The 14,847-nt window shown below is 33.1% G+C and overlaps 1 protein-coding gene across 1 annotated transcript; it reads right to left on the bottom strand.

Moving 5' to 3' along the window:
• Nucleotides 1-7,803: 7,803 nt before the first annotated feature.
• LOC146949699 (F-box/kelch-repeat protein At3g23880-like) lies at nt 7,804-9,217 on the bottom strand. Its single transcript, XM_085745640.1, has one exon. It carries the CDS (start codon nt 9,162-9,164, stop codon nt 7,995-7,997), a length of 1,170 nt encoding a protein of 389 aa, XP_085601766.1. The 5' UTR covers nt 9,165-9,217; the 3' UTR covers nt 7,804-7,994.
• Nucleotides 9,218-14,847: the final 5,630 nt, after the last annotated feature.

Genomic DNA, 14,847 nt, shown 5'->3' with positions numbered 1-14,847 from the left:
CCATTTACTTTTCCATCTAATTTTTCTTTACTAAGCTGGATATTCATTGGATTCCACTTCAATCACTTTCAGTGTAGATGTGCTTGTCTAATAATGCCAACATGAGTGATGATGATATGGGGTAGTGGGGTCATAGGCTAGCTATGCAATGTTGAAAATGTGACACACCAAATGTATCACATAATTATTGATTAGGGTCGTGTTAACTTGTACCCTAAGGGCACAAGATAAGAAACTAAATGCAGAAACTTAATCTTGGAAATTGTGCATTCATAACCTTAAAAACTTCAAAACTTATATTTTCAATGCAATATTTATTTTTAAATTTTATTTTAAGATCCTTATCTTGTGCCCTAAGGGCACAAGTTAACATTTTCCTATTGATTATGATCGTCCGATCTAAAATTAATGGCAAAGATGTTAAATTTATAATTTAGTAAAGGTGTAATGTGATCGGTTTTAAATCAATGACATATCGATTAATGTGTAAATATTTCCTTTTCATCTGTAGTTTGCGATAGATCCATATGGGAGTGGATCCTCTCCGGTGGAGATCCCTCCTGTTTTCTGCAGTGTCCCACTATCCACCTTTAATTATACTCTCTCTCCTTTTTTGATATTACAAACACATTATCTCACTTATTTAATGAAGGGTCTGGATTACACATGAGAGAAAACCACATGAGACAATCTCCTCCCGATCCATATCCTACAAACACATGGAATAGAATTTGATGCATTTACCCTTCAAAAATTTTTTTTGATGCATCTACTATGCCTCGGAGTTTTGCATAACAACCTTCCGATTTCAAATGAACGGTGGACATAGTTTACAATATATTTTGTTATAATCTAAACCGTCCGATCTAAAATTAACAATCGAGATTGACTACAACGTGAAAATACTGAAATCATTGTCGTAGGCTATCCCGGTGCATCCCCAATTTGTGCTTGCTTGTGGGTCATATTGGCCATGCTTAGTGAGAAAAGAGCGCACCTATCATTGTTTTTTGTACACAAAAAGCGTTACTCTATGCATGTGAGGCATTATAACTCTGCCTAAAGAGCCATTTAGATTTGAATATTAGGTGTAATTTCTAGAGTCCTGCTCTTTACCCAAACAGTTTTGCTCACTCCCAAAGTAAATTACACATATGACCCTACGCAATTTAACTTGCGCAAGTACAAATCGTACGTAACTTAAGTTACGTAGCGCAACTTAACTTATGCTAGTACAAAATATCACGTGACTTAAGTCACGCAAAAAAAAAAAAACACACTGACTCCCAGCGTGAGTTAACTCACGCTGGTTTGCTTTCATGCAATCCACAATATTTTGTTTGCTCTTATTAGTCTGTTGTCCACTTATTTGGTTTGCTCTTATAATTGTAATTAAGAATGGAAAAGTTATTAGTCTGCGTGGTTTGCTCTCATCACTTCATCAACCAATTGGCTTTCTTAAGTCGGTGGATTCGGTAATGGGGAGCATAATCTCAATAGCAGGTGCTTTTGTGTTGACTTTCTACAAAGGACCATCCATCATGAATTCCTCATCACTTCATCAACCAATTGGCATTCTCAAGTCGGTGGATTCGGTTTTAAAAATATATGGTCAGATTTGGAGGTTTGCAAAATATATGGTGGGTGGATGTTCATGTAGTGTGTGTATGAAAACCAACGTGAGTTAACTCACGTTGGGATTTTTTGCAGAATTATAACTAGCGTGAGTTAAGTCACGTAGCGTGACTTAACTCACGCAGCGCATGTTAACTTACGCAAGGGCATTTGTGACATTTACTTTGGGAATGAGCAAAACTATTTGGGTAAAGAGGAGAAGGGTTGAAACTAATTTCAAAGTTTAGTATTTTTATACACAAGTAACAAGTAAAGTATTTATTTTTTATTTTTTTTTTAAGTTCTTGTGCCTTTTCTATAAGGTAGAAAGTTAGTTTGGTTTTGTTGCCATTTTTTCTTCTTATAAGTTAATTTTGCAGATGTAATGATAGGCTAATGACTAAGTTCAATGGATTTTATGATCAATCTCTTCCAAAAGGTAATGCGGCATGGAGCATACTGTTGCATTTGGTATACAGCTATATACATGCTATGTTTTGCATTGTATTTTGTCTCATTCTTGCTACCCATGTGTCTTGGTTTAAGAGCTCATAAGTCCATTATATACATGTTTTGTATTAGGGAGATTTTACCAGAATTACAACCGTAACTTTTGTAAAATCACGATGATACAATATGATTCTGACAAATCTACAAGAAGGAAAAAAAACATGCACTAAATTTTTTTTTGAAGAGGCAAACATGCACTTAAATTATTTGAATTTAAGGGCTTGTTTGATGCGTATGATATGATAGAGACATGATACGATTAGAAAATGGATGAAGATAAGATATGATAGTGACAGGACAAAAATTACAAAGAGGAAGTAGGATCAGGGCTGACCTAAGGGCCAAGCAATCCAAGTAAGGGCTTTAGGCCTCAAAATTTTGGGTGAAAAAAAACCTATAACAAATTAATTTGATCATAAGTATATTATGTGATAGATAAATTACAGACAATTATGTAGTTTAACTGATTATCAAAAAGGCTTCAGTTACTCTTGGTCATGAATTCAAATTTTGGTCTCCACAAAATTTATTTTATATAAATATTCTGTTAAAAAAATATATTTTTAAATGCCATATTAATTTTTTTGCTTTAGGCCTCTTAATCTGTTAGGCCAACCCTGAGTAGAATAGGATTAAAAATAGTTTTAAATTATCCTTTCTTATGCATCAAACAACATATTGAATCACGATATGATAGTCTTATCATATCCTATCTTCCTATCTTGTACATCAAACGGGCCGTAAAGGTATGCTACCAAATAGGTATGCTTACTAAAACAATATCTACCTACGGTTAAAACAATATCATGTTCTGAATAAAAAAAATTACATTATCATGTTTCATCATGTTCTGAATAAAAAAATTACATTATCATGTTTCATGAATTGTTTAAATATGCACTGTCTCATTTTAATCCTACATCAACTTACTGGGGTCACATATACAAAGGACATTCTTCTTTGCTGAAATTACTGACAAATTCTGAAAGAATTCAGAATTGATAATAGTTAGCGCCCTTGATCTTTAAGTTTTTCCTACAATCTGCAGCAATGTGTTATTGTCCTGTTGGTGCTGACCTTGACGTTTGCTTTAAGATTTTTTACTTGCACATGTATATACTTTTACATATCATTTCATTATTTGAAAGAAAAAAAAAACACGTTACTTAATTTTTTTTCTCTTTCTACATTTTTCGTGAGAATACTTAAGTGTTGTGTCCAATAGACCGCACAAGGGTTTCTTCGGCAACAATATGGAATAGCCTCGGTGTGACATAAGGTAATACTCCTGCTACTCCAATTTGACTGTATTTATTTACGAATTTGGTTGGAAACTAGCTGATAGTGTGGCAACATTAGCTAACTCATGGACAACCGTATTTACTTGTTTCCACACAAACTCAACACTAGAGTTTTGATATAATCGACTAAACAAGGTTTTACATTCATGTATTATATTCCCAAATTTTGTTGCCAAAATGTAGCTACAGTCACTTATCCACTAGAGAACTCTACCTAAAAGTGTATAATTTGAGAGGACAAACACGTTCACAATCTTGAATGACGGCCTCAAAGCTTATTGAAGGAGGTAAAAAATAATGTTTTTTCGACACTCATCATAACGTAAATACCTGTCATATTGATTTATTGAGTAATTGGCTCTGTATATTGATATATTTAGAAAATTACACGGGAATGAATTAAACTTGCACCATAGATACATACACACGTATAAGATTTGTACAATAGCATTTTCTTCTCCTTTTTTTTTTTCTTTTTCAACAAAGCAATGTTGTTTTAGTGAAGAGGCAAGCCAGCTGAGTCACTCATAACCTCGCTAGAACAGCTGCTCTTGTTTCTCATGTGTTTAATCACAGTCATGTATGTATAAATTGCATTGACATTTATGAAATATAAAACTTTACCAATAACACAACCTCGTATGCTACAATTTTTCTGCAATAATGCAACAAACATCATCCACATTAATCACTTTCTCAAAACGGAAGTAAAGAAATCAAAACAGAATTAGATGGATCATCTAACCAAATCAATAGAAATCTGGTTGTTAACTTGCAACATAAAAACCTAACATGATTAAATTTTTGAAACTGCAGTAGTATCATTTACCATAGGTTAACTTGCAACCTAAACCTGTCGTGTAACATTGGTTTAGGCATGCAAAAGACTCTACAGATTCATAGCCATTCTCAGCGCGCATAATTATTGTTCTGAGCTCAGTCCTCAAAATAAATTGTGTCTAAAAAATGTTTAGTTCATTGTACATTCACTTTCACATAGTTTCTGCTGAACCTCATTTCGCAGTAAGCCTATCATAGTGTTGAACCTCTTTTATGGTCTTACCTTCTGATTCTAATAGGACAAGAGAGGGATTGATCGAGTAAAGCACCCTTCTATCAAGCAAGTTTATCAGAAGAGGAAACCAAATAAAGGGGCAGAATAGTGACTTGGGTTCTTCATATTTTTTAAACCATTTTTCAGCATTTAGATATTATGGTTCTGTTACAGTAGGATGAATTAGTTTCAATCTATAGTAGGATGTTCACCACTTATTTCCATGAATCCAACAGAGTTTATGCTAGACCTTTGCTAACAGAAACATAAAATGTGAAATGGGAAATGCAGAACTTGAAACATATAATCGAAACCGTTATATGACTTATTATTTAGTTTGATTAGTACATATGATACAAAATGCAATGGGAAATGCAGAAGTTGAAACATATAATCGAAACCGTTGTATGACTTATTATTTAGTTTAATTAGTACATATGATACAAAAAGTGAGCTTGATTTGTTAATTTTATTTTTACCTAGAAACAGAATGAATGGAACACAAGCAGAACTTTCTCAAGTTGTCGCCTGCCTAGCTGATTATAGTGGTCTATCATTAAATTAGAAAATCAAGGAGCATATTTCATCATGTTAATAAAGTAACTTGTGTCACAACATAAACGGTCTCATCACTCTATCAAAATCAAAATAAATAACAGTTTAAATCATCCTAATATCTATGGAGTCCAATGAGAATTACTTAATTGTATTTACTAATCCCGATAACGGTTATTGTTACTTCTGGTTATATTTATGAATTCTTGAAAAATTAAACAGGACTAACATCACATCTCCCCTCTTTGCATCACAACAATATCTTTCAAGTAGTTTGCAAGCTGAAATACATATATGCAGTCATTTTGCCAACTGCCACTAGTGTCTTTCCATATAACATGAGACTAATTCGTATGATCACTTGTTACTTAACATGTTTTATTTCTCCTCATAAATAAATGTGGTTGGTCCTCCATGGTAGGAAAAGAACCAAGGCAACCATTCTAATGAAAATTATGACACTATAAAATCATATGCTTCACACAAATAGGTAGTAATCTCAAGTTAGATCTACAGCAGAACTTACTAAACATAGTCAATCTCTGCCCTTCAAAAAAAGAGGCTACATTAGAGCTTGTTTTGGCTCATGTTTTCGTATCATCTATCAACTACTTATAGTAAGTTGTAATTAACTACAAGGAAGTTGTAATTAAACAAAAAGTTAATAGGGCAGGCTTCATACCTGCACTTGCATGGAAGTTCCGTACAGTGACTCAACCAAGATTCTTCGTGCAATCGAAAAGTCCTGGTTGAAAATTGTTCTATTTTCACACACAACAGATATGGATATTGCAACATGAATCAAACAAATTAGATGACGACAATAGAAGTGATAACAATCTTTCAATTTTCAACCGTAGAGTAAATTGAAATAATGAACTAGTCATGGAATCGTCTCCACAACCTCAAAAAAGTTCAGAAATTGATTTGTCCATTTATTATCATTTTTTTTATAGACAAATGGGGCTTAAACTGGGTGTGTGAGCTGAAAAGCACCAGAGTCGAATCTTTTGATAACAGTGTAAGAGAAAGAAGAAAAAAAACAATCAACCCGTAAAGGTGATACAAAACAATCTTAAATGGTACAAAAGCCAACAATCCTAATCTAGAGCAAACAACCACACACCATTTGCACAATCCAGCAGAACCGCACACGTGTCCGAAACCAAATTGCAAAAAATAGGATGTGTCAGTGTGAGCTGAAAAGCACCTGAGTTGAATCTTTTGATAACAGCGCTTGAACCTGACCGCCAACACGGTAACGTGTCTGTATACCAACAGTTCACTATTCAACAGCAAATTAAAGGTCATTTCTAGCCTATCTGTCCAAATTCAATCACAAAGGATCGAAACCAATTTAAGACCATTCCAAAATTCCACAGAGCGGCAGAAGCAATCTGTATGCATTGAGTATATGAAATCTGAATAGCACACACTCACTAGTAAATTGTTTTACTATTATTGATAAAACTGTAACTGAATGAATTACAAGAACTCTAATTATCATATATATGCAGCTGAAACAAACTAACTATGATGAACCGTTTTCAAATTATGACTCAACTATGTGTTGTTGAAGTTGTTCACGTATGACTAGATCCTTGAGGTAGTAATGTTTTATTCTTATGATTAAGTTGCTCAAATTTTAGCCTGGCTTTCTCTGTGTAATCTGAGTTATATTTCTAACCTCAATATCTAAGCTGTTTCAAATGCACATTTCAGATGTATTTAATAGTAATAATACTTGTAAGTTTAGATATAAATATGATATCTCAGTATCTCACTGAATTACCAAAATGTTGAAACATGCATGTTGAATGCTTCTAAGCTCCATAACGATGCAAGCTTAACATGAACTCTATGAAGCACGGACACCAGACACGACACGGACACGCCGACACTGCCAATAATTCATAATTCAGTATAATTATATGTGTCGGTGTCGTGTCGGTGTCTGACACGACACGTGTCCGACACCAGGTCACGCCTAATCCAAGGAGTGTTCGTGCTTAACAACAAGGCTTCCTGAAATAGATTAACAAACAACAAAGCTTAGACCCTTATTATAATGCTGCCATCAAAAAGTCACCAAACAATAACATGTAATTTGAAGAACATCAACACTTAATGTAATCCTAAATCAAATACATCAAATAAAACTTGGAGCAGATGTAATTTCAAGCAACACTAAGTTAACCTAAGACATCTGGGTCAACCATTGGCCCTTACTATTGCAGATACACACTCAAACAATATACAAAATCTTAGGTTACTTGATAGTAAAAACAAAATCAAATCAAGAGGCTCTTATAGATAAATTTTCTTTCTTTACTTGTGTGTTCTTTGAATGCAACAAGAGGCTCTTACAAAATACATGAAATTATGTACAAACAGAAGGCAATCATATGACAACAAGAGGCTCTTAATAATCATCAATTAAGAGAGGTTTCCGAGATCCATAATTTACCTTGTTATCACATATTCCACATGTCGTGACCACGATGAAATGAGACCATAACATAGAAGAAGGAAAATAAAACTCTACAATTTAGAGAAACATGACATGCACCTTTGTTGCAAGCACCATTGAAGCACCGCAAAAGGCACCATTCCAACAGTGGGAAAATTTACCAAAAATCTAATTTTCAAAAGTCTACATGTGTGCTAAGCAGACATTATAAGTAACTCAGATTTTAGAAAATCAAACGACAAACCATCTAGTACAGTATATGATTGTGAACTATTTAAAATGTAATGCACGACGAGAAATCCAAAAACTCTAATATAAAATTGAAATTAAGAACTTTTAACCCTTTCAACAAACATTAATCAACAATGATCCAACAAGTCGCTGATTATCAGACTAGACAAAAGAAATAACATAAACAAAAATAAACCATATATTTGTTGCAGTCGAATCTCATGTTCAAGTGACATATCATAGCATCTACATCCTAACATTAAGAACAAGGTGATATCAGACTTTCAATGTAGACTTCCGGTTCCATCCAACCACCAATGTTTTGAATCTCAGGAATCTCCAAAGTACCATCTTTGGAATCATAAACAACCAACTTCAATTTGCGACTTTCCAACTCCTTAAAGTCCATCAGCAATTGTTCATCCTCAAAAATATATAAAGCCTTTGCAAAGTGACACAACCCCCAATCTTCCATGTAAGGAACATGATACAATCTAGTCCAAGACTTTTTATTTCCATATTCCTTCATAACCCAAACATCGAAAAACATATCACCACTTACAAAGATGCTCAAGCAATCCTTCAAAACCCCCAAATCCTCCAAAGTTGGCAAAGAATCCTTCTCGAAATCAGGCAGCGAAAGCGTTTGATACGACTCCTTCTCCAAATCAAGAGAAACAATGACCCACGAAGAACTGACATCGTCGAACGACAACCAATTAATAGTGCCACTCACAAATATTCCATACCCACGATACGGGCCAGAATATGGGAAGTCTGGTATCCTTCTCCATGTATCTGTACCCAAAGTATGAACACTAACTTGAATTTCGTCCTCAACAGTTTCGTCCTCAACAATAAGAGAAACTGCAACAATCTTATACTTATCAATGCAGTGATCATACCCGAAGCTATACGCAGAGAAAGCTTTGTTATCCAATGGAGGCAATATCTTAAACGCTCTAATGGAAGGATTCCACAAAATAGGTGGACTCACATCAGGACCATTATACATTGTGAAACAAAAGATACCATCGCAAGAGCGCACATACAAAGGAGAATCGTATTCGATTTTGAGACAATCAGGGTAACTGATTTGTGTTTGGTTGATAGTAAATGTTGGAAAATCAGACGGCATTGGAGAATCAAAGAGAACTAACTCGTCTAAGTCGTTGGTAGAGCTTAGCATAAGACGGTGGCTCATCCTCGACATGCGAAGATGTTTTTTAGCGAATTTGGGATCAGAAATTAACGAATTGAAAGACTTACAGAGGCATTTAAGTTGAAGGAGGAGTTTTACCGGGAGTCTGTACAGAATTTCAGCAACGAGCTCAAATGGAAGAGTCGGTAGTGGCAGAGCGGACGTTGTTAGGGTTCCGATGGAAGAAACGACATCGCTTCGATCGTCGCAATCGCGGTGTGGCGCCATTCTTCTACCGAAAGGAAAGACTTTCCCTGGCCGTGCTCCGTACAGGCTTTAGCATCGAAGATATTCGTAAAAGCGCATTTATAATGCTTTTTCTATTGAGAAAAATAAATTAATGATAAAAGATAATATTAATGGTAAAAAATAATAAAACATTTGTTATTAAAGATTATTACATGACGTACCAAAAATTATAATACCTTATATGTTCTAAAGATTTGAGAGACTCATTCCCTCAAATTTTCAGCTTACTTTGGGAATCAAATATGGTTTGAAGAAGCTTCTCGGTCTTCTATACATATAAATTTTTCACTATTTTCTTATCATAATATATCTGGGCTAACCCAATTGGTCTTGTCAAAGAAAAACTTAACATGATACGTAAACTTCTGCTTGACAATAATGTGTATTTCAATTGCACTAATATTGTTGTGAAAGTGACTCAAAATTGGAGAAATTGAAGTTTGCTGAAGCTGTCAAAATCGGAGTACGATTTTTGGACCAGAATTGCCACTTTCCATTCGTAAAAAATCGGAGCACGATCTGGCAAAATCGGAGTACGATTTCGTGCAGAAGAATAAAAATAAAACGTATTTTTATGGGCCTGATTTGGTTCCAATTTACGAGGGATGCTTTTACTATAAATATAGACCTTGTATCAGATGTAAACCTTGAGATAGAGGGGGCTGAAACAAGGGTTTAGAAAGGCAACAACAAAACTAGGGTTTGTATAGAGTTTGTCTCTTGGGAACAAACACTAGGGTTTGAGGGTTGATTCACCTTGGGAAACACTATTAGGATTGAGTCTCTTGGTCACGGGAAGAGATTGAGGCTTTGGGTAGAATTAGGCGGGAGACTTATTCTTGTAACTCATTGGTATCTCTTTTGTAAAGTTACTCATCATTATAGTGAAAGGAAGGGCTGCTCTCTCCCCCAGACTAGGTCAATTTGGACTGAACTGGGTAAACAGATTCTTTTGTGTTCTCTCTTCCTTTCTCCTGTTGTTTTCTACTTTTGTTTGTGATTATAATTGTTACCCATTTGTATTGGTTGCTTGATTATCCCTTGCTCCACACATCAAGTTGTTATTAGTATGATTTTTCATCGAATTCACAACAAATATAAGTGTAGTATAGATCAGAAGAAAAAAAACAAGTAACTTCTTCACTAAACTTATTTTCTTCAAGAGCATGTCTCGTAATATAGTGAGATATTTAATATCTTTTTATCTTTTCAATATTTAGATGGATATCCTAAAACTCGATATATTTTTATGAGATTTAGAGGATTTTTTTATCTTTTCAATATTTAGATGGATATCCTAAAACTTGATATATTTTTATGAGATTTAGAGGAATATAACAATCTCAATGTGTAACTTTATTCCTCCACATTTTTATGAGATTTAGAGAAATATAATTTGGTTTAGTTAAAAAAGTGTTTTTGTACAAAATTCAATCTTTTAAAAAGAAATGCATAAGTCAAATATTCCATAATTCATTAGCTACTTTAAGGAAATCATATTTGGATACGTCTCGACTTCAAAAGTCGAACAGAATTCATGATATATAGTTAAAAGTATACACCGTGAATATTGAAATAAAAATTTAAACAACTTTAAATAACATGGTTTTTTTTCTTGGAACATCGTTGCTTAATGGTTTGATGAGATAAACTAAACAACCGACAGTAAAGATCTCTCATTAGACTTTAACTAAGTGGTCTAATCCATCATGGTCCACTTAGAAACAAAGTTCAACACACATATTCACAATTTTAACACAGTTGACCATAATTCATTCAACAATTAATTAGCGTTTAACACAATTGACCATAATTTATATTATTAAGATTTTTTTTTTTAGAAAAGAAAATTTATGTCATTTCATTAATTAAAATGTGTTCAATACAACTTAATTGATTAACCAAGATATGAAAAGTTGAAAACCACTTGACTCCGCCCGTTTGATGGTCAGGATAAGGAGACAGGATATGATACATTAATCATATCCTGATTAAATCTCATGTTTGATGCATCAAAGGGATAGGATAAAATAAACCATTTTCCTATCCTATCCTGACTTTCCTTTGTAATTTCTATCCTGAGTATAGGCTGGGTTAGAAATTATCCTGATGGGATTAGAAGATCATTCCTTATTCATTATCTTGATATTCTGCCATTTTTAAAATATTGTCATTTTTAAAATAATTATAGCATGTATTTTCTATTATAATTAATAACATGCCATATTTATAATATTTAATTAATTATGAGAGCAGTTTTTTCATTTAATTATAATGATATCCTGTTTGTTATCATGTGCGCATCAAACGCATGATATGATAATGTTTATCATGTCCTTATCATATCCTATCTCTATCCAGCTTTATATCATATCCTGGCTCTATCCTATCCTGACCATCAAACGGACCCTAGAGTTTTCATATAATTGACTAAACAATTACTCAATTTTTTTTTGAGTAAACAAGGTTTTACATTCATGTATTATATTCCCAACGCCAAAATGTAGCTAGTCACTTATCTACTAGAGAACTCTACCTCTAAGCAGGGGCGGACCTCTTCTAGGCACAGTGTGGCAAATGCCACACCAGCCTAGGTCCCCCCTTTTTTTCTTTTTGTTTTTTTTTAAAATTTTTTTTTACCTATTAACTTTATAATAATTTTATTCATATATTAATACAAATTTAATTTTTTATATTTATACATGTGTCTATATTTTTTACTTATATATTGATACAAAGACATATTTTTTTGTAATTTATACATGTGTCTATATTTTTACTCATATATTAATAAGATACCCTATTTTTTTAATTTATACATGTGTCTATATTTTAACTTATATATTTACACGAGGACCGATTTTTTTATTTATACACATGTCTATATTTTTACTCATATTTAATACGGAAATAAAATTTTGTACAATTTGTACATGTCTATATTTTTATAATTTCTAAGCAATTGCGACTTACTTTCAAAAAAAGAGCGCAACACGCTCACCTGCCCGTATGCACGGGTATCATGCTAAAGCATTTGATTCATCTCTTGTTACATATATAGAAAAAGATGTTCTTAGAACAATTAGTAATGATATAATTTTAATTCATTTTCAACAAATGGAAAATAGATTATTTTCTTTGTAATTTTGTTTGCTACAACTATTTTAAATATACCTAGTTCTTTTTAAATCTAATATTATTTAATTATTTGATAAAAAAAATTGCCCCACTAATATTTTGAGTCCAGATCCGCCCCTGCCTCTAAGTGTGAAATTTGAGAGGACAAACACGTTCATCAATCTTGAATAACCGCCTCAAAGTCTATTGAAGGAGATAAAAAATAATGTTTTTTCAACACTCGTTAATTTGTAAATACCTTTCTGATTCGTTTATTGAGGAATTATTGATATAGTTAGAAAATTACACGGGAATGAATTAAACTTGCACCATAGTCAGATATCTACACACGTATAAAATGGAACAATGGCATTTTTTTTTTTTTTTCCTTTCCTTTCTACAAAGCAATGTTGTTTTCGTGAAGCAGCTGCAGCTGCTCTTGTTTCTCATGTGTTTAATCACAGTCATCTATAGTATATTTTAACATTGAAAATTAAAATCCAAAACTTGAAACCAAATTATGGTAATTTTTTAAAATACATATTTATGAAATATGTATAATTTTTAAAAATACTATCAAGTTATGACATAATCTTAGGCTATGTATGGTTATTTCAGACTGATACAGTATCCTCAGAGTAATCTACTGCTCCTATGATGGGAAGGAAGTCCAGAATATACGCCAATATGCTGAAATGCAAAACTAATCATTCATATGCTACAATTTTTCTGCAATAATGGGACAAACATCATCCACATTAACCACTTTCTCGAAAGGGAAGTAAGAAATCAAAGCAGAATTAGATGGATCATCAAACCAAATCAATAGAAATCTGGTTGTTAACTTGCAACATGAAAACCTAACATGAACAATTTTTTGAAATTTCAGTGTTATCATTTACCAGGAAATGGATTGTCTCAATTGAGAGAGAAAAATGGAGGAAATGATGCGGAGATCTTAACCATTGATTTCCACAATATTAATGGTCAAGATTAACCATTGATAATGTGGAGATCAATGGTCAACATCTCCACATTACTTCTTCAAAAAAAATTCCCCAAATGAGAAAATCTACTCTCCATTTACCATAGGTTAACTTGCAACCTAAACCTGTCATGTGTGTAACATTGGTTTAGGCATGCAAAAGACTCTGCAGATTCATGGCCATTCTCTGCGCGCATAATTATTGTTCAGAGCTCAATCATCAAGTAATTAAATTGTGTCTAAAAATGCATAATTCATTGTACATCCACTTTCACGTAGTTTCTGTCAAAGTAAGCTTATCATAGTGTTGAACCTCTTTTACGGTCTTACCTTCTGATTCTAATAGGACATATCGAGTAAAGCAGCCTTCTATCAAGCAAGGTTATCAGAAGAGGAAACCAAATAAAGGGGCAGAATAGTGACTTGGGTTCTTCATATTTTTTAAACCATTTTTCAGCATTTAGATTCTATGGTTCTGTTATAACAGTACTTATTCGGAAAGGGAGCTTGGTTTACTTTGGAAAACCATCAGAAGAAATGAAGTAGTTCCAATCTATAGTAGGATGTTCACTACTTATTTCCACGAATCCAACAGAGTTTATGCTAGACTTTTGCTAATGGAAACATAAATGATTTTTCCCCATCAGATTTGGAGGATAAAGTGCAAACGGGAAATGCAGAAGTTGAAACATAAAATGGAAACCGTTAAATGACTTATTATTTAGTTTAATTAGTACACACGATACAAAAGGTGAACATGACTTATTAATTTCATTTTTACCTATAAACAGAATGAATAGAGGAGCATAGTGGCCTGTCACCAAATTAGCAAATCAAGGAGCATATTTCATCATGTTAATAAAGTAACTTGTGTCACAAAACATAACAGTAAAGGTGTGGACAAGTTTCACAACATAACAGTAAAGGTTATCAGAAGAGGAAACCAAATAAAGGGACAGAATAGTGACTTGGGTTCTTCATATTTTTTAAACCATTTATAACAGTACTTATTCGGAAAGGGTGCTTGGTTTACTTCGGAAAACCAACAGAAGCAAAGAATTAGTTCCAATCTATAGTAAGATGTTCACCACTTATTTCCATGAATCCAACAGATGTTCACAAAACATAACAGTAAAGGTGTGGACAAGTTTCACAGCATAAACGGTATCATCACTCTACCAAAATCAAAATAAATAACAGTGTAAATCATCCTAATAACTATGGAGTCCAATGAGAAATACTTAATTGTATTTACCAATCCCCATAATGGTTTTTATTACTTCTAATTCTAGTTATATTTAAAGCAAACAAATGTGAATTATTAATAATGAATTCTTGAAAAATCCTTGAAGTAGTAATGTTTTATTCTTATGTTTAAGTTGCTTAAATTTTAGTCTGGCTTGCTCTGTGTAATCTATAATTTATATTTGAAACCTCAATATCTAAGTTGTTTCAAATGCACATTTCAGACGTATTTAATAGTAATAATACTTGTAAGTTTAGATATAAATGTGATATCTCAGTATCTAACTCAATTACCAAAATGTTAGAACATGCATG

The sequence above is a fragment of the Medicago sativa genome, chromosome 2, assembly GCF_051527215.1.
Source record: "Medicago sativa cultivar Bolivia chromosome 2, Bolivia_mono, whole genome shotgun sequence".
Classification (NCBI taxonomy): Eukaryota; Viridiplantae; Streptophyta; class Magnoliopsida; order Fabales; family Fabaceae; genus Medicago; species Medicago sativa.
Note: the sequence above shows the minus strand (reverse complement) of the source record. Positions and strands in the feature narration are given on the sequence as shown.

Excerpts from the sequence above, each read along its gene's own strand:
- LOC146949699 (XM_085745640.1), bottom strand. The coding sequence starts at position 9,164 with ATGGCGCCACACCGCGATTGCGACGATCGAAGCGATGTCGTTTCTTCC.